Consider the following 22,927-nt stretch of genomic DNA (forward strand, 5'->3'; position numbering starts at 1 on the left):
GTGCGCCCGCAAAAAGAGTCCGTGCCAGGCTGAGTACGACTTTATTGGTGCCGGGGAAGGGCCGGGCGCGGCTCCTCCGGTGCTCGCCGCCGCCGCCGCCGCCTCACCGGCGCTGGTTCAGCCCCGCCAGGTTCTTGATCTGTGGGCACAGGGAGAACGGGGTTTAGTGCCGCTGTGCCGGGGCGGCCGCCGGAGCAGGCGCCGAGGGGAGGCCCGTGTGCTGCGAGCAGAGATGCGGGGGCGAGAGGCATCACTGTGGTCTGGGGACAGGCAAGGATCAAACTGGATCCACCCCCGGCCACCCCCGTGAGCGGAACCTGCACTCCCGGTCAGTAGCTTTCAGCTTGGGTTTATTTCTGCGGCCATACAGACCTCGGCAGTGAATTTACGCTCACTCATTCATTTTGCAGAGACCTGCAGAACTCAGCACGCCTGGACAGTGCTACCCTCGGGACAGCCTGGATGTGCGATGTTCGGGATGTGTTCCCCGAATAGCTATGTATTGGGATGATTCTGCCCTAAAGCCATCTGACTACAACCCACCCTGCTTGAGAATCCATCCAGTTCCTCCCGTTTATCTGTGCAGTGGATCTGCTGCAGGGACAGACCAAACCTCGGCAATGGGAGATATCCCGGACCCAAGAGCATCGTGTGGATGTAAAACAGAGCCCGGGATTTCTCTAGTGCAGGATCCTTTTGGCATATGCAGGTATGAAAGAGGAGAGAGGCTGAGAGACACTAAATTTCACCACAACTGCAGGGGGAAGGAGGTGGGAGAAATTCTTGAGAAGTGCTTCATCAGTAAAAATAATTTCTAATTTATGTTCCAGCCTGTTTGTCTTGTCCTGATACAAGGTAAATGTATTTCTGGTAACAAGGAAATCACTTTGTTGCTAAATGCGATGGGAGTTGTCCAAAAATAGAATCACAGCGAGGCCCTGAAACCCTTCAAAAGTCACTCCTGGGTACACAAAGGGCTATTTCCCAGAGGAAGTGCAGTTCCCTCTGCATGGACAGAAAGCAGTCCAGGACACTACCAAGAAGTGAATGAATTCTTGGAAGGGCACTGAGGTCAAATAAAACAGCCTGAGGAAGTCACCCTGCTGGCTCAGGGACAGGTGCCACCTCCCAAGTACCCATGGGGCCACTGACCCTCTGTCAAGATTTCCAGCACAGGGCCTGGCAGAGGGAGAGATCTTGTGACAAGCAAGGGAGGACAGTTGTATTTATTCTGGTCACCTCTCTCATCCTTAAAGCTCACCCTGCAGCTTCTGACTTATTTTCCTTATGCTCTATTACAAGTTATTTCACCACAAAACAGTGAACTAACGCCAGACTACCCAGGAAATCACCCTTAAATAAATCTAAGTTATGAAAGACGATTGTTTTTCCATGTTGTCCTCTAGATTTGGGAGGAAAACACATGATGACATTCAGAAGCAATTCTGCTCTCACAGCCCAGCTGGTTTCAGCATTACTTACAGTAACTGCAGCTCCCATCAGACCCTGGACAACGGCTTCTCCAGTGGATTGTACCTGGGAGACACAGGGAGAACACGACCTTTTGCTTCCTGCAGTTGCACTTGTGGCCCCCAAACACAGATGGAATGGACAACAAACGTATTTGCTACAGAAAGGTGCTGACAGCACCGCAGAAAAGTGACAGCCACAGATAGGACACATGGAAGGGGTTTCCTGGGATGTCTCCTAACCATTGGGACAGTCTGACAAAGAGGGCAGCTACATGTCATTTTACTAAAAAACACATAATAGTTTATTGGTTGTGAACTGACAGCAACAAGGGTGTCTCTCAGCAGATGTGGGATCTGCAGGATGGAAAAGCCAGGTGTGCCCGCACATATCCTTGGGGAGAAGGGATCTGCTGCATGCACACTTGTCCCTAAGGTTACCTGACTGGCAGTATTGCTCATGGTCATGGCGTCAGCTACTCTGTTTTCCAGGAAGCGCCAAGTATCCTCGAAGTCAGGGGACGAGTCCTGCATCATCACCAGCTCAGTGGTGTTGTAGATGCCAGTGAGCACAGCCCGGCGAGTGTACCAGTTAAACTGCAGGGGCACAGGAGGACAAAGCTGTGATCTGAATGCACATCAGGAGTGCAGCTGTCAGAGAACAGCAAGGGAAAATCACACACCCACAGCACGTTCCTTCCCCATATGGGGGAAGTTGCCATATGCAGCTGGATCTCTCAGGGCCTGTGGCAAAACTCTTTCTGCTCTCTTTGTGCTCATAAAAGCCCACGTGAAGGAGTCTCTGAGGCATGAGAATACTCTGCCTGGCTCCTGGTGTTGGGAAAAGGGACCTGCTGTGAGGACTTTAAATCCCTTTACTGGGAAGGAGGGAGCAGGCTCAGCATCACGGCTTGCCCGGAAAACTCATGTAACCAGTCAGAAGGTGCAAACAAAACACCAACATTAGAACCTCTTCTAATCCCTGCATCAGTGAGACTTTAGGAACAGCTCAGTGCAGACACTGGCTCCAACATGTTGATTTGACTTGCATAACACGTAAGGGACTTTCAGTTCCTGAAGCAATTGTGTTCTTTCAGTTGTCTTCTGGTTTATTCCTTTAATTTTTCTGCCATCTTATTTATTTTTCACTGCAGTAGCTTCTCTTTTATACACAGATAAAAGAAGTTTATTAAAGTAGTTTGTTAAAATGGTTCATTTAGCTTTTTCCATCTCTCCCTACATCTATAAGAATTAAAGTAATTTATTAATTGCTATAATTAAGGTTATAATTTTCTTTTATTTCCTGCCAGAAAGATGAAAGCTTTAATAAGCTACTGGTATTTTTAGGTAGGTTCTTTAAAGGTTTTCAAGTCAAGTCTGTAAATGCTACTGCTGGTGGAAGAGAGCTGTTTGACAGACCCACTGCTCACGCACTGAAAACAGGATCAACTTCTTAGTCTCAAAATCTCAAAAACTTTGTCTGTATCTTCAAAAAGAAAAAAGAAGAGCACTTAAGAGCCTAGGAAAGTAGGTCCTTTTAATTTGCACTAATCCCATTGGCAGTAATTTGCATTTAGTCTCAGTGGCTCTTAAGAAATTAGACTGTCGTTTATAAGGACCCTTGGGTGCCTCTGAAATGTCTTCTTCACTCAACAAATGAGCCATTTGCAGAGGGACTCAGCCCCACTCCTACTTGAACCCATGATTTTGCTGAGGGGTAGAACCAGCTTGTCCCCGAAGCACAAGGACTCACATCTGTGGACTGGTCCCCAGCATAGTGCCAGATATCATCGATCATGCAGGTGAGGAGGTTGAGGCTCGAAGGGATGTTACGTGGGAGTAACAGGACACTCAGGGCCTGCAAAGGAAACACACACAGAAATGGGAGCCCGAGAGAGAAGGATGCAATTTAAGCAGACCAACAGTGCTCTGCTCTGTTATGTTTTCCCTGTTGCTGCTGACTTGCCTCCAGCTCCCAGTGACAAGTCCTCCCAGCTCTTTGCAGTCCTTACAAGCAACAGGATGTGCAGGGAACACACAGTGTGGCTGGCAAGTTCAGGCCTCACCCTGTACTGGAGCCGAAAGATCCCTGCTCAGTTCAGACATCCCTGTGCCTCTCTGGCATGGAAACATCAGAGGCTGAGCTGACTCATCCTGTGCTGTGCCCTTGTGGGTAGGGAGCCACATCTCTCATTTCTCTGAATTTGACTTTGAACTCAAGAGTGGCAACCAAGGGCAGAACAGCACCAGCCCTAATGGCCCTGCTGGGATCCTGCAGCCTTTGAACATAATCACACAATGCCAGGAGAGACACAAACCACCCACATCCTTCACAAGGTAAATTATGCTAATCTAGAAGAACAACATGAAGCCTGTACTCTCTCTCTGTGCATGGGGTGCTGGATTCAGCTGCCCAGAGGCCAGCAGAGGTTCTGGACAGAGGCTGACCTCACAGCAATCTTTGCAGCTCAGGTTTAGGAACTCTTTGCTTGTCACTGTGGCCACAATTCAATTCCCTTCCCACGCTGGGAAGAACGGCTTGAGAGTTAAATCTGGATTTTGAAGCGTGGAGCCCTCTCAGTTCACAGCTCTACCCTCAGGCTGCCAGGGTTTTGTCAGTCAATGGCAGTTTCCTGCAGCAAAGCAGTTCTGCATTTCCAGATGTCAGGTGATCCCAGTGCAGCCACAGCAATGCTGCACAGAGCCTGACTTGGAGTGACACTGCAAATAGGACTGAGCAGAGACACAGGTTATACCCTGGGGATGCCAGATGGGTGGAGTGAACAACAGAGAGCTTTGCCTTTCCAGAACTGCGAGAAATAGTTGCTCCAAGGTCACCTTTAACTGCCTCCTACCAAGGTTGCTCTCCTCTTGAAGGCTACTAATCATTTGAACCAGCCAGGGTTTCATTTACAACCTTGAACTAATCTGGTGGAGAGACTGTTGAAAGTCACAGGGTGTTTAAAATACACACACGCAAAGGAGACAATGTTGGTATTAGTTTTATACCTGGGGCCATTTCTCAATATATGGAATCAGCATCCTCAGTCTGGCTTCCACAGCATGTCTCAAGAATTCATCTATAGGCTTCTTCCTGGGTAAGGAAAAAAATAATTAGGAAGCACATCCAAGTTAAATTCAATTCTGATCTTGAAAGATCAATCTCCACCTGGCTTAGCATTAGATAAGCAAAGTGTTATATATCCTTCATGCCTTTGGTTCTAGTCTGTGTCTGGGAAAATGGCTTTATTTGGGTAAATTATACTTTTAACTTCTCTGTGTCCCAGGTGGCCTCTCTGTCTACGCAGTTCCCAAAATCTGCAAAGGAAGACATTTGTTCACACCCAGTACTCACTCTGCTTCACCCAGCTGCACTAGTTTCTGCTCCTTCTCCAGCAGCTTGGACAATTTGGTGTTGCACTCAGACACGAAGTGCAGGATCAGTTCACTGCCATCACTGTGAAACATCCCTGCTGCAGCAACAGAGAGGCCCAGGGTCTGTAGGGAAGAAGGGAGAAGCACAGACCAGGTCAGACACTGCTAAGAGGGATCCAGCTAGAAAAAGTTTCGTTTATTTTGTGGAAGACATTATGTGAATTTAAACAAAATAATGCTGCATTAAAAAGCACTTCCTGTACATGTTTTCCTCTCTTTAGGATCACTACTCTACCTCATGCCTTAGTCTAACTCTAAGGGGGTTATCTGTAGCAGCTGGGTTTCATTCCGGCCCAGTAGCATTTGCTGACTAGGGTGCATCGCCCAAGAGTATGTGGGGGAAGCATGCAGGCCTGGCTGTCTCTGCACTTCAGCTCCATCCAGTTTTCAACTGGTTTGTTGCTTCTCTCCCCACATACCTTGGCTCCCTCTGCAATGGCCTCTGCAGTCCAGCCATGTTCAGGCACAAACTCCAGCGCCGCTGTGAGGATTCGATGCTGCAGCTGCTCCTCGCTCTCATAGTCCTCAGACTCCTGGCCGCCCTGGCCAGTGTAACTATGAGAAGGTATTGTTACAGTGAGGGGAATGTCACCACCAAACATCAGAACCCTGGACTCTGCCACTCACTCACTGACACCAGGCACATTTTGAGACATGCTTAGTATAAATCTGGCCTCCTCCAGTAAAATCCTTCCCTGTCCAGAAAAACGATTCTTAACGCACCTTTGCTGTGAGAGAAGAGAAAAATAAGGGAAGGAGGGCTCAGTGCAGATGCCTACACAGAGACCAATCAGCCCCACATTCCCCCTCCTTTACAGAAAACTAAACTACAACCTTTTCTAACACGGGCTTTATACTATAGGCATATGGACAACATATTGTCCCTATTTTTTTAGATTTACACAAAAATCCAGAAGCAAAGACATGCCCTTTGCAGACAAGAGAGCTTCCCTCTTGAAAGCAAGTCCCATACTGTTTCCATGGTGGAATTTGCACTATCACAGCAAACCAGCTCTCTAGCTGCTACAGTCTGGGGCTCCTTAACTCTGGATCTTGTTGTCTTCAAGTTTCAGATGCAAGTTTCAGGAAAGCAAAAGCCCTCCAATCCCTCTGTCCGTGGGACAGTGCTAGAAGGAGCTGGTGAGTTACCTGGGGCGAGGGCCCTTGGGTTCCTCTTCAGGCTGGTGCCCAGCTGGAGGCGAATCAAAGTGCTGCTGAGAGGAAGATGTCAATGGCTCCTTCTTGTGCTCATCGGATGCCCTCCTCAGCGTAGCCGAGGCCTGGAGAGCACGGAGTGGTGGGTAGTGCTGGCACCTGACCACTGCAAGGGAAACCAAGAGTCAGCATCTCCTTCCAACACCAGGACGCACAGAAAATTCAGGTGGAGAGTTGTGGTGAACAGAAATTTGTAGAGCCTTTTTTTACGGTTCTGATTAGTGCCAGTCTCAGCTGAGCTCATGTCTACGTGAAAAAAAAATAAAGCAAAAATGTTTTGTGAGGGAAAGAACAGTGCAAATGGCATGTATTGCAAATAGTTTCCCAATCTTGGACTGGAAACCAGGCACCCAAACATGCTCTGTCCCCTTTTTAGCCCTGATTAAGGAGTTAGGAGTTAGGTGGAAGGCACTGACCTCCGGGCAGGGGACAAGAGGCAAGTCCTACTCGGGAGCCGAACAGCCGTGACAGGCACCACATGCTAATCACTGACTGATTACTCAACGACACTCTGGGGGGAACTTTTAATTTAGCCGCTGGTTTTTGGGTTCGTGTTTTTTTTTTTTTTTTTTTTTTTAAAACAAATTTCGTTTCACGGCCGACGCTTTCAAAGGAAAACACCACCCAGCAACCTCTCCTTCAAACCCACCCGCTCGGCGCCCGCCGCGGTTCCCTCGTGCCCTTCACCTCACCTTACCCCGCCCCGCCCCGCCCCGATCGTCGGGGCGCGCGCACGGGGGGGGCGCACAGGAGCGCGCACGGGAGCGCGCCCCCCCCTCCCTTCCCCTCCCTTCCCCTCCCTTCCCCTCCCTTCCCCTCCCTTCCCCTCCCTCCCCGCCCCGCGCCCCCGGCGCGCCCCCCGCCCCTCACCCGCGCGGCCCCGCCACAGCCGCCAGCCCGCGCGCCGCAGCCCGCCCGCCGCCGCCATCTTGGAAGCGGGCAGAGCGCGATGACGTCGCGGTGACGGCGTCAGACCGGGACGGGCGAGCGGAGCCGAGCGGAGCCGAGCGACGGGAGGTGAGCGGGGAGCGCGGGGGACGGGGTTGGCGGTCCCCCTTTTTTTCCCTTAAAAATCTTTTCTCAGACCTCGCCTGAAGCGGGGGGGAGGGGGGGGACCTGCTGTGTGTGTGTGTGTTTAAGTAACTCCTTCGCGAAATTCCCCTACGTGTCCTGTCCTTGCTCCCTCCAAACCGTCCCTGCTCGGTGACCGAGAGGTTTAATTTCGCCTGTTCTCCATGTGCTTAAAATGCGCACTTGCTGTAGGGCCCGCAGCGTTGCGCCGCGTCCCGGCCGCTGGAAGCCGGAGCATTCCCGGCCGCTGGAAGCCGGCTTTGCTGCGTCAGGAGGCTGCAGTTTACAGCCCTGACGTGCTGCAGAACCCTGGAATGGTTTGGGTTGGAAGGGACCGTCACGATCATCCCGTTCCAACAGAGCAGCTTTCTGATCCGCTGAAGCGGAACCTGCGGTATTGTTTAGCCCCTTTCCTTTCCCTGTTCCTCGGGGACTGTTGAATGTGTGCGACAGGGAGATAAGGGCCCCTCCTCACACCACCCACCCGGCATCCTCGGCCTCCTCCCCGCGTCTCAGGGCACTGAAGGTGGTGATGCTGTTGATGCAGGTTGGGCTCTGACTGATCTTGAAAGGTCACAGCCTGCTGTTCAGAGAGGAAGGTGTCACCTCGGGTTTATCTTTCCCGCCTTAGCCTAACAGCTTAAGCATCTTTTGAGATTTTCAGCCTTCTTCTTGGGAAAGGTGACTTTTTAATGGGTTTAATATGTGTGTTTACAAGGGTTACTGTCTGCTGTAGCTGCTTAGCTTGTGTCAAAACCAGCTGTGAGATGTTACAACCTGCGGTGTACATCCGAGGTGTACATTCCCCACCTGGTTGGCCTTGTGGTTGTTTTAGTGTGAATTCCTACCAGAGTAGCTGAGAAAAGGCACAGACTGCCCGATTCTGAATTTGTTTGCAATTTCCAGGAGAGAGGGGGAGTCCACAGCACCCACAGCCAGAGGAACTGTAGGTCAAAATCCACTCCCCACCTGACTGCAGTTAAATTTGGTACAGCATATCCATGAGCTGTGCTTCAGTGACAACGTTGTGGCAATAAGGCATTACCCAGGATGTGTGATGTAGTGATTCCTGGTAAAGACCTTGCTTACAGCTGTCTCTCCTGAAGTAGGTGTGTGGTTTGCAGCTAATTGAAGACACGATGGGCAACTGTTCTGGTCACCAGTGCTCTCTGTTCTCTGTGGTTGTGTTAAATTATGAAGAAAATAGGTCTATGTTGGATAGAGGAAAGAGGAGAGGTCATCGGGTTCAGTAGCTGGTGCTGCTGTGAGAACTGGTGATGATGGGATACTATTGCCATACAAAGAATACAATCTCATATAAAGTATCAGTGGAGACAGCTTTCTCAAAACTGTCACTGAACGTTCTGTTCTGCTCCTCCCTCCCTGTAATTTGCTCACCCAGTGCCACCAATCATAACGGTGGGAAGAGCCTCAATCTGGAATGCTGGAATGCTGAAAATTACTTTTTTCTTCTGTTGTACTGCGTAAGCAAACTCTGCTAGGTTGTGTTTGGAGTAGGAGAGACAAGGCAGTGTTTATATTCTAATAGCTGTCACTGCTCAGGAAATTCAGAAATGCTGTCTTATTCAGATTTTTAAGGAAAGCAGGTAAGTTTTTTGTTGTTTTTTGGTTTCTTTAAAGCACAGCATGCAGTCTTCCAGCAAAACTAGTGCCTGAACGGGAGAGAAACTGAGTTATGGCCGGAAGTGTAGCTCTTTCTTCGTGTCCTGCTAACGCACAGCTTGTCGGAACTTTGTGCTGCCTGCCTCCAGAAAATTATCCCCATTTATTAAAACACCTCAACCGATTACGTCACAGTCCAAAGAGGTTTGTGCTGTGCTCAGCACTTATCCTTCCTCTCTCTCTCCTGCCCTGTTCCTCTCCCAGCCACTGCCAGGTTTGCTGCTGCTGAAATGGGGGAATATGGAGTCGCTCCAGGCCAGCGTGTGGCCATCGTCTGGGACAGCTCCTCGCCGGTCGAAGCCCTCAAGGATTTGGTGGATAAAGTCCAGGCACTGGTGGGAGCTGATAATCGTGTCTCTGTGGAAAACGTTAACCAGCTGCCTCAGTGTAAGAATGAGCTTAATTTTTCACTGTTTCCTTAACAGGGTGAGGGTTCTGCTGCTGTGTGAGCCAACACCTTCCTGCTTTGGGAGTCAGCACTCAGAACATCGACAGCACCTGCTGCTGGCTCTTACCCTGGGCAATCCAGCAGGGGAAGTGATGCACCCTGGCCGTGCTTCTATGATTGGTGTCTTTAGTCAGTTATTGCTGTTGCACACAAGCATGAGGGCTGAGGGAGGTGGAACTGGTGTATTAAGCTGTATGTGTACATGTGTAAAATTGTACCATTTTCCTTTTTCTTTGCAGCGGCTCACAGGCAGTCCAGTTTCGATGTAATCCTCTCTGGCATGGTACCAGGCAGTACAGCACAGCACAGTGTGGAGCTCCTGGCAGAGGTAGCTCGGATACTTAAGCCAGGGGGCCGTGTCCTCCTGAAAGAACCAGTGGTTACAGAATCAGGTGAGAGAATCTTGCTTCCATGGCAACATAGCATTTCTCATGAGGATTAGGCTGAAATAGAAAGGACAGGAACCCCAGTTGACGTTCAGAGATTTTCATTCTCCTGATACACTAACCCAAATCACGAGGTTTTTATCCTGTGCTTAAGCTGGTATCCATCAGAGATGTTTGCAGTCACTCTGCTTCTATCAAAAATGCTGGATAGGCTTGTTCCTAAACTACACTGAAAAGCTTCAGTGATCACTGTTTTCTCCTCAGGGTGCAATGTTAAGTAGTTGTAGATGTTGTGTTTCTGAGGAGCTTCCAAAGTGGTTTTAAAAACAGGTGACAGGTGCTGAAGAGAGTGCCCCAGAAGCCAGTTGAGAAATAGTTATCCAGAAAAGGTTAAAAGTATTTGGACTGAGGTTTAAGAGAGAAGCCAGAGCACCTGCCATGGTACAGCTAGAGGAGCCATGAGAAGGTGAACACAAGATGATTTCTTAATGTAGTGTGTTCATTTAGGAGTCCATGTTTTGAAAACTTCATGAGTAGTTTTCTTTAATAAGTAAAAATGTTTGGGAGTGAGTTTGTTTGGGGTTTGAGGCTGGGTTTTTTATCTTATTTCGATGGGTATTGATTGGGTTGAGAAAAGTTTTGGCATATATAGAACATACTTGGAGCTAGAATGGGTTTGTGACCCCACGCTGTTATTTTAATGAACAAGCTGCTGCTGCTTTTTCTGCTTTGTTCCTGCTGTCAAGCAGAAAGGGCCCAATTTTAGCGCAGAGGTTTGGCTCAAGAACTTCCCTCTAAAGTTCTTGCTCTTCCAGGTTTCTCAGTGAGCTGTATTCTTGTTCTTGCCTCTTCCTACTCTCTGCTTTTGTGTCTTGCAGGAAACAATGGCAAAATCAAGACAGCAGCCAAGCTCCTCACAACTCTGACTCTCTCTGGGTTGGTGGAAGTGAAGGAGGTAGGGATGTGTTCACCATTTCCAGAAATGCCCTCGGGCAGTTGCTTGGGGATTTGCTGGGAGATGAGGTTTTTAGCTACCCTGGTTTGCTGTAAATGTGCATGGCCACTGCCTGGCACAAACTTTAGTTACTGTCAGCGTGGTGTTTTTCTTCAGGATTGAAAATACTGACTATCTGTTCACTGGAATGCTGGGCTTGGTGCTAAAAGAAGGGGTTCTGCATGAGGTTAACTTAAAATCTTACTTTGCAGCTGCAAAAGGAAGCGCTAAGCCCAGAGGAGGCCCAGTCTGTCGGAGAACATCTGGGTTACCAAGGCAATGACCTTCTCATTGTTCAGATAGAAGGCAGGAAGCCCAATTTCGAAGTGGGATCCTCAAGTCAGCTCAAACTTTCCTTTGCCAAGACACCTGGTCCTTCAGGTAAGGAGTGGAGCATGCTGAATGTCTGGATTTCCTGGCTCTCAGTGACAGGCATCACTTGGAACAGGGAGACAGTTCCCAAGCAGGGAGTGCTACAGTAAAAACCTATGAAGTAGGCTTTCCAAAGTTGCTTGAACTCTTTATTTGTTGGGAGTAGATGGGGCAAAGGCTGGAATAACTGCTGTTTCTTCCTTTGTTTTGACTCCAGGAAAACCCTCTGTGGACCCAGCTGCTGCCAAGCTGTGGACACTGTCTGCCAATGATATGAATGATGAAGAGATGGTAAGTGGTTTTCTTCATGAGGCTTTGCTGTTACTTCTCTCTCCCCATTCTTTCCTTTCTAAATACTTTCAGTCATGCCTGTTAGGAAGCTTTACAACTTCAGAGGTAGAAAAATCTCCCTAAGACAAAATAGCTCATCTCCTTTACGGGGCTGGAGAGCTCAGTGGTGTGGTGAGGGCAGAGAGGAGACAGGGATAAGAGGGCACAGCTGCAGCACTTTAATGCCAGTGTACAGATAGCACCAGGTCTTTGAACGTAACTTAGCAGTGTCATTCCCTACTGAAAAGTCCATTTCCTGCATTTTGTTTCCCATGGTGTGTTTTCAGGATCTTTTGGACTCTGATGAGCTGTTGGATTCAGAGGATTTGAAAAAGCCAGATCCATCATCCCTCCGAGCTCCATCCTGCAAAGAAATGGGCAAAAAGAAAGCCTGCAAGAACTGGTCAGTGCTGGAATTCATGTATCAGTGAACCTTTCAACTGGAGCATTAAACTCTTAAGAGTTGGAGGGATTTAAAAACGATTGTAGGCAATTTGCTGTTCTTCAGAGCCTAATTCTCTTGGTTCATGTCCTTTCTTATCTTACTTATTGGAATGTAAACACACATACAATGAGAATTGACCTGTGACTGCTACAAATTATCACAATTATCCTCAATTATCCATCCTGGAGGTGGCTGCATAGCTTGTGCAGTTTGCCTAAAACCCTGGTTTCTCACATTCCAAGGAGAAACAGCACAAGTAGCGAGTGCTGTAGTGTCATTTCCCACTCAGTTTTAACTTGAGGAGTGTTTCAACACTTGCTATACAAACCATGGTGCTGAAGAACAAAGTGAGGCGCTTGAGTCCCAGAGTCAGCTGTGAGGGCTGTTGCACATGAGTAGGGCTGGCACAAGTGTTGATGACTCATGACCTTTAAGCAGAAAGATGCAGGTGACTTCTTTGTTTTTCTCCAGCACATGTGGCCTGGCTGAAGAACTGGAACAGGAGAAGAAGAGCTCACAGCCCAAATCTGCCTGTGGAAATGTAATTAGTAATTTTTGTCTCTATACTGTGGTTTGCAGTATATGATCTCTGTGTAAGAATTGCATTCCCTAGTAACTGCTGTCTGAGCTGGATCACTGCTTCCACACACTGCCTCTGCAGCTTCTGCCCTGTGCTCACGTGCTCTGTACCAGCACATGCTGTCTGTTCTGACTCCCTAGGGGAGTCAGAGTGAGCAGTGAGCCTTTTCCCCCCTGCTCAGAAGCTAACCAGGGATCTGCTCAAGGAGGGTTGCCTTGTGGGAGCTCAGGGGGCTGCCCCAGCCTGGGCACACCGGGTGGGGTGGAGACATTTCTGTGTGAGCCCAATGCCTGCACAGCTCTGCCATCCACACTAACCAGATGTGTTGAGAAGGGAGTAGAAGGGAAGCAGTTTCTGTGCTCTTACATGCTGAGGAGCATGACATCTCTTGAGCTGGAGAAACCATGTCACGGGAAGAAACCTGAAAGTGGCACCTGATAACAGACAGTGCTTCTCTTTCCCTTGCCAGTGCTACCTGGGGGATGCATTCCGCTGTGCCAGCTGCCCTTACCTGGGGATGCCTGCCTTCAAGCCTGGAGAGAAGATTCTCCTGCAAGAGAACCAGCTGCATGATGCCTAACAAAGACATGTCCTGCCAAGGACTCTGCTGCTTTTCCATCACTCTGAGGTTCTTCCTGCAGTCCTCATCCTCTCAAACTCATGCTCTCCAGCTGATACTTCATGTGTGGAGGGACACTGTGGGCACTGACACTGCTGTGAGCTCACCGCTTGCCATCAGCCTTGGGCTACCTGATCCTCTGGTGACAAGTCACGTATTAGACTTCATGTTACACCTTGTTTTGGCTGACCTGACTTGATCCTGGACGCTGGCTGTCACAGCGTGTCCCACCAGCAGAGGGAAGTACAATCACGTGTCAGGTTGTCCTTGTGTGCCTGTGGCATTTCCCATGCCCATGTCCTACAGCTCTAAGTAGGCCTGATTTTCCCTGGTGAATCAGCAGCTCTGGCTCAGCCCCCGGCATGAGTGGGCTCCTGCTCTCTTTGAAATTTGAACCTGCAGCCCCTTATCATGTGGAGATGGCTCAGCAGCTCCTGTGGCAAGTCAGGAGCAGGGAGTACACTTAGCAGTATGTACTCTTAGCAGTGTGCATGATCTTCTTGGGAAAGGCTGGCAGGCATGATCAATTTCCAAGTGTTTTGGGAGTCCCCTACCCCCAGCTGTTTCCAACAAAATGCCAAAGTTTCAGTCCCACCAAGAACTCCTGCCTTTAAGGCAGGGAGCTGATGAAACTAAACTGATAACACAAGGGCAATCTGAGACTGTCACCTCTCTTGGTGTTTACCCAAGTGAGTTACCTGCAGTGTCAAATACTTAAGAACATAGCAATAACTTAATCTCTAGATGATCTTTGATCGCCATCTGCTCCCTCTCTGAGATACTATTTATTTGTGTAGTTACTGCTAGTGAAGCATCCTGCAGGTGTGGGATGAGGGTGCTGTTCACATTTTGTGCCGGGCTTGCTTCTCACCTAGGGAGGGGGAGGAGGAAAGCCCACATCCAGTGTCTCAGTGGGGATTGTTTTGTTTGGGGCTCTTGCTCTACAGGATGTGACTGCTTATTGTGTGCTACCTGAGTTACTAAACTCATGGAGGGGGCTGGGATGAAAGGCTGTTCTGTTCTTGAAATAAAAGTGACCAATAATAAAGCCTTTGTTTTAAGGCTGGTATGAGTGGTATTCTAAGTGTGTTTCTCCTTCTACTTGGCCTCTCAGGGATTTCTCAAACTGTTCAAACATTAGGCTGCATCACCCCTCTTTCACTCTTCCCCAGTCCTTGCCTCTGTCATCAGCAAGAACAGCTCCCAAGGAGACAGCAGTTGTGTGGTAAACCACCTGTCCAACCAGCTTGCTGCTCCTAGCTCATGATGTAAGGAAGTGGGCAAAAGCGTCTGCACACTTATGGCCTTTGAGAGTTTTATTGTCTTTTCTCAGCCTCACTGGTAGGAGAAAATCAGATCTCTATGATGTCCCTGATAAAAGGCAGCCCTTACCCTGAACTCCACTTTCCTCTTGCCCAAACTGGGAGAAGCAGCACTTTTACTTTTGTTTCTCTGCATGAGTCAGCCTTCCTTTGTATGGCCAGCAGAGCTTGAGGGGCAGCAAGGACACATTCCATGCTCCTGGCAGGAAAACCCGTCAGGGATGTTTCACCCACCTGCCCTGGGTGCACAGAAGGACAAGGGGCCCTCTCCATTTGGAGGTGTTTGGGGCAAGGACAGCATTACTGCCTTACTGCTTTATCTTCACACGTTTGCTTAGCTGCTTGTGACAGCATCTTTTTGAGAAGTGAAATTTGGAGGCTCAGCTCTGGCTGTAGTAGCTGCTTCACCTTTTTAAAAATAGCCAATGAGCAAAGATGCTGTCCCCACCCTTCCTGCTTGCATGGGAGAGGTTACCTCAGCTACTTCCTCCAGCAGCCCTGGCTGCCTTTCCCCCCCCTCTTGCTTACTCATGTTGCTGCTCCAAGGCTATTTCATATCTTCTTGCCTGGTTCCCTGTTAAAAAAGCTATCCCAGATCTGATTCCCCACTAACCTTGGGCACAAAGGAGGATGCAAATGCAGCACTATGAATGTCCCAGCTTCCTCCATTTCATTGATCAATAACTCTTCCCTGGTGAAGCAATGAGCCACATTTTTCCCTCCACTTCTTTTTGAGGCAGTTACGCAAATGCAGAGCCTTTGGCAGCCCTTGTTAATCTTAAATTGATTTGTACCTCAGCTTTCCATTTTTGTCTCTTTGCAATTTAGTGAGCATGTCATTCTGCTCATATCCTTTGTGGTTTTCCTCATGGCCTTCTATTTTGACCTGTGGGATTCTGAAGAACTCTGCAGCTGTATTTGCCTCCTCTGAAACCTGCCCCCTTCCCTCAGCAAATAATAACTGGCTACCAATGCTGTTAGTACAAGTCTCAGGTGTCTGGCTCAGCTCTTCTTGAATTCATGAGCAGTCTGTCCCTCTTAGTTGAAGGTCTTTTAAAACCCTTTTCTCCTTAAAATAACAACATAAGTAATTTCATGCTATAGACACATGAGAAGGGTTGTGCTGGTCCAGCTGAAGGACCACCTAGCCTGGCTATAGAGAATCATGGGATCCTTTTAGGTCAGAAAAAAGATGTTTGAGTCCAAGTTACTCCAGCACTGCCAAACTGGTGCAGGTGTTTGTGTCACTGGTGGCAGGAATATTGATGGGGCATTGAATGGAACTTGGTCATGCAGGTGCAGATGATGTCATGCCTGGCAGAGGAGCTGATGGGGTGGGTGTGAGAACCTGGCCCATGACAGATAGACTTCACTTCTCACCTTACAGGATATCAGTACTAAACCAAAATCTATCTTGTCTGTCCTATTGACCAGCAGGCAACTACTTCACTCTATCAATATCATTATCAGGAAAAGCCCAATTGGAGCTGTCCCTGAACTGCAGCTGGACTGCACACCAGTGACCCTCCTCTTGGGCTGGAAGCCCTCTCAAAATTAGAAATACCTTACCTGAGATGAAGAGAACCCTCCTTATCCAAGGTGGAGAGATCCCTCACCTATGATAGATCCTCAATAAGTCACTGATAGCTTGCTGAACATATACTATGGAACATTACTAACCCATGTAGTTACTCCAAATTATAATAAACTTTGTATGGATAATTCATTAAGCATAAAACATTGTCCAAGTCTGAGAATAAGACTGGACTGAGCTGCACTGTGGTGCCAGAAGAGGTTTGAAAAGCAGGAGGGTCCACTGAAACTTATAACTTAGTGGGAGGGTCCTCCTTATTCTGTCTACAATCCCCACACTGAATCATTCTAACTCAATTTTAATGATCAATTTTCAAGGTTAGCCCCTCCATACATTCTCATTTGTTTAGCTAATTGAACTTAGAAATCCAGTGGGTGCTCTGTCAACCCTTACTGACATTCCCCCACTTTACTCTGATTTGTTGTTTTTCATTCTACTCGCTCCTAGGATTCTCAAAGTCCATCTCCACACCATCCCCAGGTGTTCCTCACTGCTTCCATGCTATGATCCCATTCTGCATCAGCCATTGGCCATGGTTTTCCCCCAGCAGCTTCTTCCCCTTCTTTGATTACACTCCTGGATTTTATACACTTGTGTAGGGCAAACACCACTTCAAATAATGGTTGGACATCTGCCCAAGTTGGATCATATGCTCTGAGAATAATCCAGAAGATCTGGACTACCTTTTTGGGGTCATCTCTGAACCTGAGCATCTGCTGTGGCTATAACGCAAAAATCATCAGAGCTATGTGGTGGTTTCAAACCCAGAAGGAAAATTAACTCCACTCAAGCTGCCCCTCTTCCCCCATCCTCTTCCAACAGCAGAGGAAATACCAGCAGAGACTACAAGTGGAAATCACAGTTTTACTGAAAAACTCACAATAAACACAACAGTATCAATAAAAGAGGGCACAAAAGAGAGTGCTCTACCCACAAGAAGGGTATTCACCACCAAATCAGCAAAAACACCTAACCACTCCCAGTACAAAGTAGATCCATGTGCATCACAGCAGCAGCACCTCTGTGAAGCAAGAAATGCTTTTCCATCCTTGCCCCTTGTGTTTCAAGTCAACACACATCACAGCAGGTGCCTGCACCAGAGAAAATCCAGAAAATTCCTCCAGGATTTCTCATGGCTGTGCCACCCAGCACATCCAGGACCAAGCTCCTCCTGAACACCATGTTGGCCACACAGTGTACAGTGTCATTCCTGAAACATGGAGCAAGTAGCTAGAGGAGCCTGTCAGTGACAGGAGACAGTGAAAAGAGTTGCTGAGGCTTGGCAGTGCTTGGAGCTGCAGAAGGCAAGAGGAAAATGGGCTCAAGAGCCCTGTCCTCACCGTGAGACATGGCTTCTTCCAGGGGAACATAAAGCAGGGTTGTGCAGCCACTTGGGGGTAATAGGTGGCTTTGGTCACCAAGATTGCACTGCTGTATGAGCTAACACCTAGTTTTTGAGGAGGATGACCCCAACAGGTGGACAACAAGCTGCTCACCCTCCCTCATTCACCCTCTTCCTTGGGGGAGACATCCACCTCTGTGCTGGCAGCGCTGCCATCCCCACCACTCTGCTTCTGTTGTGATGGCTTGATCTCAGTGTAAATGACGTTGGAGGAAGCAGATCCTGTCCCCTTGTTTCTAAAATTCAGGTTGGCATAGGTCAGGTCTGTGGTCCCTGTCACCGGGGCCACCTGCAGGGAGAGAGCAATGAGTAGAGCCTTGGCTTTTTTTTCTGTGTCTTCCCTAATATTTTTCCACTGGCACAACTCTTTGTGCTGCCCAAGCATTACCCAGCTTGCTCAGAAATGCCACCTACTCAAACACTCATAAGCCCTTATTTAATAGGAATTAATAAGTGTTTAGAACCGTGTTTTCAGAAAGCAAAGCTGATTTTACTGTGAAATCCTTTAAGTGGGTATTCAACAGCCAATGCTTTTTTTGACAGGGAGGAAGAAGAGATAGGTGCAAAGCTGTCCCTGGCTTACCACACTGACCTGATTCCCCTTCACCACTTCCCCACTCATGAGCTCTCCTGAAAAAGGAAACCTAGTTTAAACACAGCAGTCAAAACAATGACAATGATCATTATTTTAAATTAAGAAAATCATGAAAGAATAAAGCAAACATCTGCATTGGTCCTGCTTTTGTTGCAGGAGAGGATGCGGCACTGTGGCTCTGTGGTTCTGAAGATGGCCAAAGGGATGGAGGGATTGGAAAGGGCTTAAAAGCCCTTGGAGGGGCTGGATGAGAGCCCTGAGATGGACACTTCTGGATATGCAAGACCTGTTTCAATCACACAACAGGTTGTGCCATGACCAGACTCCCACCAGCAACTGGCCAGAAGGAAGGGAGAGGGGTGAACCTTCTCACCATGCTGGGACAGCTTGTTCAGGAGGACAGACTTATGAAGGGAACACGGAGTGAGCAGGAGCAGTAGGATGTCAAAGATGGACATCTCCCAATCCTGGCTCTGTCCAGACCAACAGTTGAGAAAGAAATGCCAACCTGTTCTGTTCCTTCTGCACTGCCACAGCAGGAAGCCAATTACTGGCATGTAAATGAGCGTCCCGACTGCAAAGCCAAAGAGGATGCACAGGAGGAGGTTGAGTCCTGCACACAAAACATCACAGAGGCACTCGTGAGCCACCATCCCTCCATGCAGGGACACATGCTGCCATTGCCTTCTTCATGGCAGGGTTAGATTCTTCCAAGACTTGGGCTTCCAGACCCTGAACCACCCACAGCATCAGGGTGCTGACAAAATCCTGTGGGGAACGGTCTCCAAACTCATCCCAACTCAACCAGGGGGTAGTTGGAACATCAGAGCCCCTTCCCAGCATCAGAGCCTCTGATCCACTGGTGCCTAGCCCAGTCTGGCAGTGAGTCCCACCCACTCATGGGAAAACTTCTGGATCTTTTTCCCCTTACTGCTCCTCTCTCTTTTTCCCTGAGGACTCCTCCTGGCCCCCACTCTAGCAGTCAGGGGACTGTGGGGATGTACCTGTCCAGATCTTCCCTGTGACATCGGTCTGAGATTCTGCAGAGCCACAGCCTGAAAGGCAGAAACATGAGTGAGAGACTGTCCAGAGGCAGAGAACACCCTGCACCCTGCTCTGCTCTGGAGCAGGAGCCTTGAACCCACAGTCTGGGCTGTCCTGCTCCTGCCACCATAGCTCCAGCCATGTCAGCTGGAGTATACAGCAGGTCCTATTTCAAGGAACCGATGGACCAGAAGCTCCATGGTGGGATCTGCCAAAAGGTGCCTTGCTGGGTTGGCTCCTCCAGTTCTTGGGATGGTTTCAGGGGAAACAACGCATGGAGGAACCAGAGAAGGACTGGATATAGCATCCTTCTCTGCCCACTCATCTCCCCCATGAACACGGACCCATGGCCACTTACCGAGAACTGCTGCTTGTGTGCTGTTTCCAGTGTCTGTTGAGTTTGGTCTTGGGATGAAGACCCTACACACACAGATTCCTGTGTGGGCTGTACTTATGTTTGAGCAGGTGAAATTCATACAGTTTTCTCCTGGAACCACAATGTTGGTTTGATTCTCCACCTCCAGACATTTAGGTTTGTACCACTTCACCTGCATTGTGAGATTCTCCAAACAAATCTCGAACTGCACAATGGTGCCTGGCTCTACCAGCTCACTGACTGTTCCTGGAGGAAACAAAACCAGAAGTGATAGCAGAAATATTTATGATCTTTCAGGGTCATGTCCCAAATGTCACTCATGAAAGACAAGGTGAAGTGACTGTCCTTTCCTGCACCAGCTGATGATCTTTTCCAAATCTGACTGCTAAGCATTCCTCAGCACTCAACACTGAAATGTTGCATGTTGACTGGTGCCACTGGACACTGTGCAGTGCACAAACTTTTCTGTGTCTCAGGAAGGATTGAAAACATGAGGATCAGGGGGAAGGCACGTCCTCCTCCTGTGACACAGGCACCCAAGCAGGAAGTGCCTCAGGCTCCACCATTTCATGGAGCATGAGGTGGGACTGAGGGATTGGCAGTGGAGAATGGTCAGCCCTAGAGAAGCAAAGAAAATATAGTAGACAGATCCCTGCAGCCTCTCTGGCTTCATCCCACCCCCTAATGCTCACTCTGGAGTACTTCAGAATCACTGCTGAATCTCTGAGCTGAAGTCACTTCACATGTTCTCAGCTGAGTCCTCCCTCTCCCACCTCTCTTCAGTCCTTTCTTTCCACTCCAAGGGGTGTTAGTGGACTTCTGTCCCTTACCACCCTTGCTCAGTTCAGAACATCTGTTCTTGGATGTGTTGTGCTCTCCATCCTGCATATGTACATTCCTGCATGTGCTTTGTTCACGCTGGCAAAGATGAGCTGGGCCAGATGATTTTTCTTCTCCACACCACCTTCATTCTGCTGTTTTCCATTGTTTCAGGTGACATCAAACCACTTCACCTCCCTGGCAGGGCTGCTCGAGCCTGCCTGGGGCAGACACTGCAAGATGAGATCTAACCCTACCAACACATCAACTGTGGCTGAAATCTGGTGAGCAAGTCCTGCTGGAAAAAAACCCCTCTAAACAGTTGGTTTTGGGTTAAGGAATATCCACATCTGCCATGTGAAGCTGACCCCCTCTGCAATAATCAGGCTTATAAGCATTCCTGTTTCCTTCCCCCCGACTGTTTTCTCTCCCTGCTGCTGAAGGTGAAGCTGGTTTGAAGCCCCCCGAGCTCACAGCCTGTGTGTGCACAGTTGCAAGGGGGACCCCTCTGCAAGGCACATGGCAAGGTGCTGGCACAGAAGACAGGCTAAATGATGCAAGAGGAGAGGAAAAGGCAGCAGCAGGCACTTCCCACACCTTCTGCAGGCATAAGCAAAGAGGGAAGAGCTCAGAGCAGAGGCAAGGGCACTGGGGGACTCACCAACTGGCAGCCAGGTAAGGAGCAGCAGGGGCAGAAAGGTGTTGGTTAGCCAGAGCTCCATGCTTCCCAACAGCCTACTGGTGACCACGCTGGGTGCCTGCTGGGATCGGTCGGGAGCCTCCGTCCCTGCCTGCAGCGTGGGGGTCCCTGCTCAGCCGAGGGGAGCTGAAGCCTTGCTGGGACCTCGCCCCTTCGCCACTGGGCCAGGCAGTTCCCTCTGTGCTCACAGGCTTCCCCTCTCTTCCCCTTCTCTTGCCTCAGCCCAATTCTTATCTCCTCTCTCTGTTTCCTCCTCCGGTTTCATCCTGACCACACATTCTTGGCCCTGAGACCCAAGTAATGCATGCGGGAGCTGCTGATGGCCATTTCCCACTAGAGTCCAGTCCAGCAGCTCCCTGCCACTTCCCCAGTTTCCTACAGCACCACCTCCCCACACCACCCCAGTCTGTTTTGGTTTACACCGGGGAATGGACCCCTTGGAGGAAGCAGTGCTGCTGTCACGGCGGGGGTGGGGTGATGTCCACACCCACCTGGTGATTGGGTGTGCTCGCTGAGCTCAGGTGGGGACCCACACACCCTGCCAGCCCCCAGGGACCTGCGGTTTGACATGGGGATGGGCTTGATCTGAGTGTTCTGGTTGTGGGATGTACACGGCCCTGCAGAGCCCTGCCCCCTGCTCTGGCCACGAGCACCCAGATCCCAGCTCCAGCCCAGCCCCTGTATTCCCCTGCCACCTCAGACATGAGGGACACTAGGACAGGAACATCCACCAGGCCAGACACAGCTTGTGTCACCCCTGCCACAAAAGGGACATGGACAGCAGTCAGCAGGTGCAGGTTGCTCTGTCTCCGCAGCTTCTGCAGGTGCAATCTCTGCTGCTCCCCACTGCTTGCCACTGCTTTTCCTCTTTGTGTTCAGAGCAAAACCTCCTCCCATCTGCCATTTCCTCCCCTTTAGCTTCTATCAGCATCCACAGTAACCACCCTCCACACTGTGCTGGGCATACACAGCCCAGCCACACGTGTCTCCAGAAGAAAGGGTGTTCACTGAAGCTCTTCTCCACCAACCAGTGCAACCTCCTGGCTGAAGCTGAGGTCTCATCTGCAAACCAACCCACATGAGGAAACAGCAACATCAGCATAATATTTGCTGATAAGAGGGTACCAGATCCACAGGAATGACAAGTGAGAGGTTCTGTGTTCCTCTTGCTCTCCCCTCTGGACCTCTTCATCTCTTCCCATGCTCTTTCTGATGTTCACTTCCTCTCTGCCTTCAAGTCATCTCCACTCATCTCACAATTGCATAATGATGTGTACTTGTTTGCTTCCTTCCCTTTGATTTCTATTCTAGTTCTCACGTTTCCTGGCACTGATGAAGCCAAGACCTTCTTCAGCAGGAAGTGCCTTCCCAGTCTTCCCAGCTGGTGGAACTAAAGGTTAATGTCTTGCCTTCTGCTGACTCCACAGAGCTCCTCTTCTATCAGAATCTCTTCCAGCTCCACAGCAACATTCCATGGTGTTCTCTGCCAAGGAGAAAGGAGAGCAGGAAATGATAATGCTGCTGTTAATAGCACACAGGGTGCCCCATCAGGAGCAGCTATACCAGGCACTATACAGTCTCCACAGCAGCAGCTGTCCATGGCTGCAGAGTTCCTCAGGAGCTCCCCACTCCCTCGAAGTGAACGAGGAAAATACAGAACGTGCCACCACGGTCTTCCTCTCCCAACTGCTGGGAGCCAGCCCGGAGCCTCCCGTGTGATGCTGGGGAGGATGAAGAGCAGTGTGAGAGGAGCTGTCCTCAGTCGGCCCGTGGTGGCTTTACAGAGGCTCCTCCTTGGATGCTTTGCCCTCTGCAGGGTCGCCAAAAGCCATCCTGCCCTCCGCCTGAACCTCACAGCCCTGTGGGGTGACGGGGCTCGCAAGCACATTGATCTGAGGTCCCTGAGCCCTCACGGAGCTAGGCATGGAAGGGTACGGTGACACCGAGCAGGACGTGGCTGCAGAGACTGGAGGTGTCCCGGGCTCCCTGGGGCAGAGCATGGTCAGGAGGCGGCCGCCCCGAGACCCC

The 22,927-nt window shown here is 49.6% G+C and overlaps 3 protein-coding genes across 9 annotated transcripts; 1 reads left to right on the plus strand and 2 right to left on the minus strand.

Annotated features, from left to right (window-relative positions):
* Positions 1 to 25: 25 nt before the first annotated feature.
* Positions 26 to 7,084, minus strand: COQ9 (coenzyme Q9). 4 transcript variants are annotated; one of them, XM_069026532.1, is made up of 10 exons: positions 6,990 to 7,084; positions 6,054 to 6,225; positions 5,324 to 5,459; positions 4,825 to 4,967; positions 4,479 to 4,563; positions 3,223 to 3,327; positions 1,911 to 2,066; positions 1,483 to 1,536; positions 544 to 693; positions 26 to 139 (listed from the first exon to the last, which is right to left on the minus strand). In XM_069026532.1, exons 1-10 carry the CDS (start codon positions 7,045 to 7,047, stop codon positions 104 to 106), a joined length of 1,095 nt encoding a protein of 364 aa, XP_068882633.1. In that variant the 5' UTR covers positions 7,048 to 7,084; the 3' UTR covers positions 26 to 103. The 4 variants fall into 4 exon arrangements, with proteins under 4 accessions (XP_068882633.1, XP_068882632.1, XP_068882635.1 ...); XM_069026531.1 differs by lacking the exon at positions 6,990 to 7,084 and adding an exon at positions 6,536 to 6,614; XM_069026534.1 differs by lacking the exon at positions 544 to 693.
* On the plus strand, positions 7,057 to 14,116 carry CIAPIN1 (cytokine induced apoptosis inhibitor 1). Of its 2 annotated transcripts, none has more exons than XM_069026536.1 (9): positions 7,057 to 7,136; positions 9,078 to 9,260; positions 9,561 to 9,713; positions 10,586 to 10,662; positions 10,914 to 11,082; positions 11,291 to 11,364; positions 11,691 to 11,806; positions 12,320 to 12,389; positions 12,898 to 14,116. In XM_069026536.1, exons 2-9 carry the CDS (start codon positions 9,104 to 9,106, stop codon positions 13,006 to 13,008), a joined length of 927 nt encoding a protein of 308 aa, XP_068882637.1. In that variant the 5' UTR covers positions 7,057 to 7,136; positions 9,078 to 9,103; the 3' UTR covers positions 13,009 to 14,116. The 2 variants fall into 2 exon arrangements, with proteins under 2 accessions (XP_068882637.1, XP_068882638.1); XM_069026537.1 differs by lacking the exon at positions 7,057 to 7,136 and adding an exon at positions 8,521 to 8,797.
* Positions 14,117 to 16,826: 2,710 nt separating this feature from the next.
* On the minus strand, positions 16,827 to 22,922 carry LOC138117122 (uncharacterized). 3 transcript variants are annotated; one of them, XM_069027154.1, is made up of 6 exons: positions 22,025 to 22,922; positions 19,363 to 19,626; positions 18,965 to 19,015; positions 18,469 to 18,573; positions 17,958 to 17,995; positions 16,827 to 17,654 (listed from the first exon to the last, which is right to left on the minus strand). In XM_069027154.1, the coding sequence occupies exons 1-6, from the start codon at positions 22,089 to 22,091 to the stop codon at positions 17,466 to 17,468; spliced, it is 714 nt and encodes a 237-aa protein (XP_068883255.1). In that variant the 5' UTR covers positions 22,092 to 22,922; the 3' UTR covers positions 16,827 to 17,465. The 3 variants fall into 3 exon arrangements, with proteins under 3 accessions (XP_068883255.1, XP_068883253.1, XP_068883254.1); XM_069027152.1 differs by having other exon boundaries at positions 17,949 to 17,995; XM_069027153.1 differs by lacking the exon at positions 22,025 to 22,922 and adding an exon at positions 20,861 to 22,004 and having other exon boundaries at positions 17,949 to 17,995.
* Between the last annotated feature and the right edge of the window lie 5 nt (positions 22,923 to 22,927).

The sequence above is a fragment of the Aphelocoma coerulescens genome, chromosome 11 (genome assembly GCF_041296385.1).
Source record: "Aphelocoma coerulescens isolate FSJ_1873_10779 chromosome 11, UR_Acoe_1.0, whole genome shotgun sequence".
NCBI classification, from domain to species: Eukaryota; Metazoa; Chordata; class Aves; order Passeriformes; family Corvidae; genus Aphelocoma; species Aphelocoma coerulescens.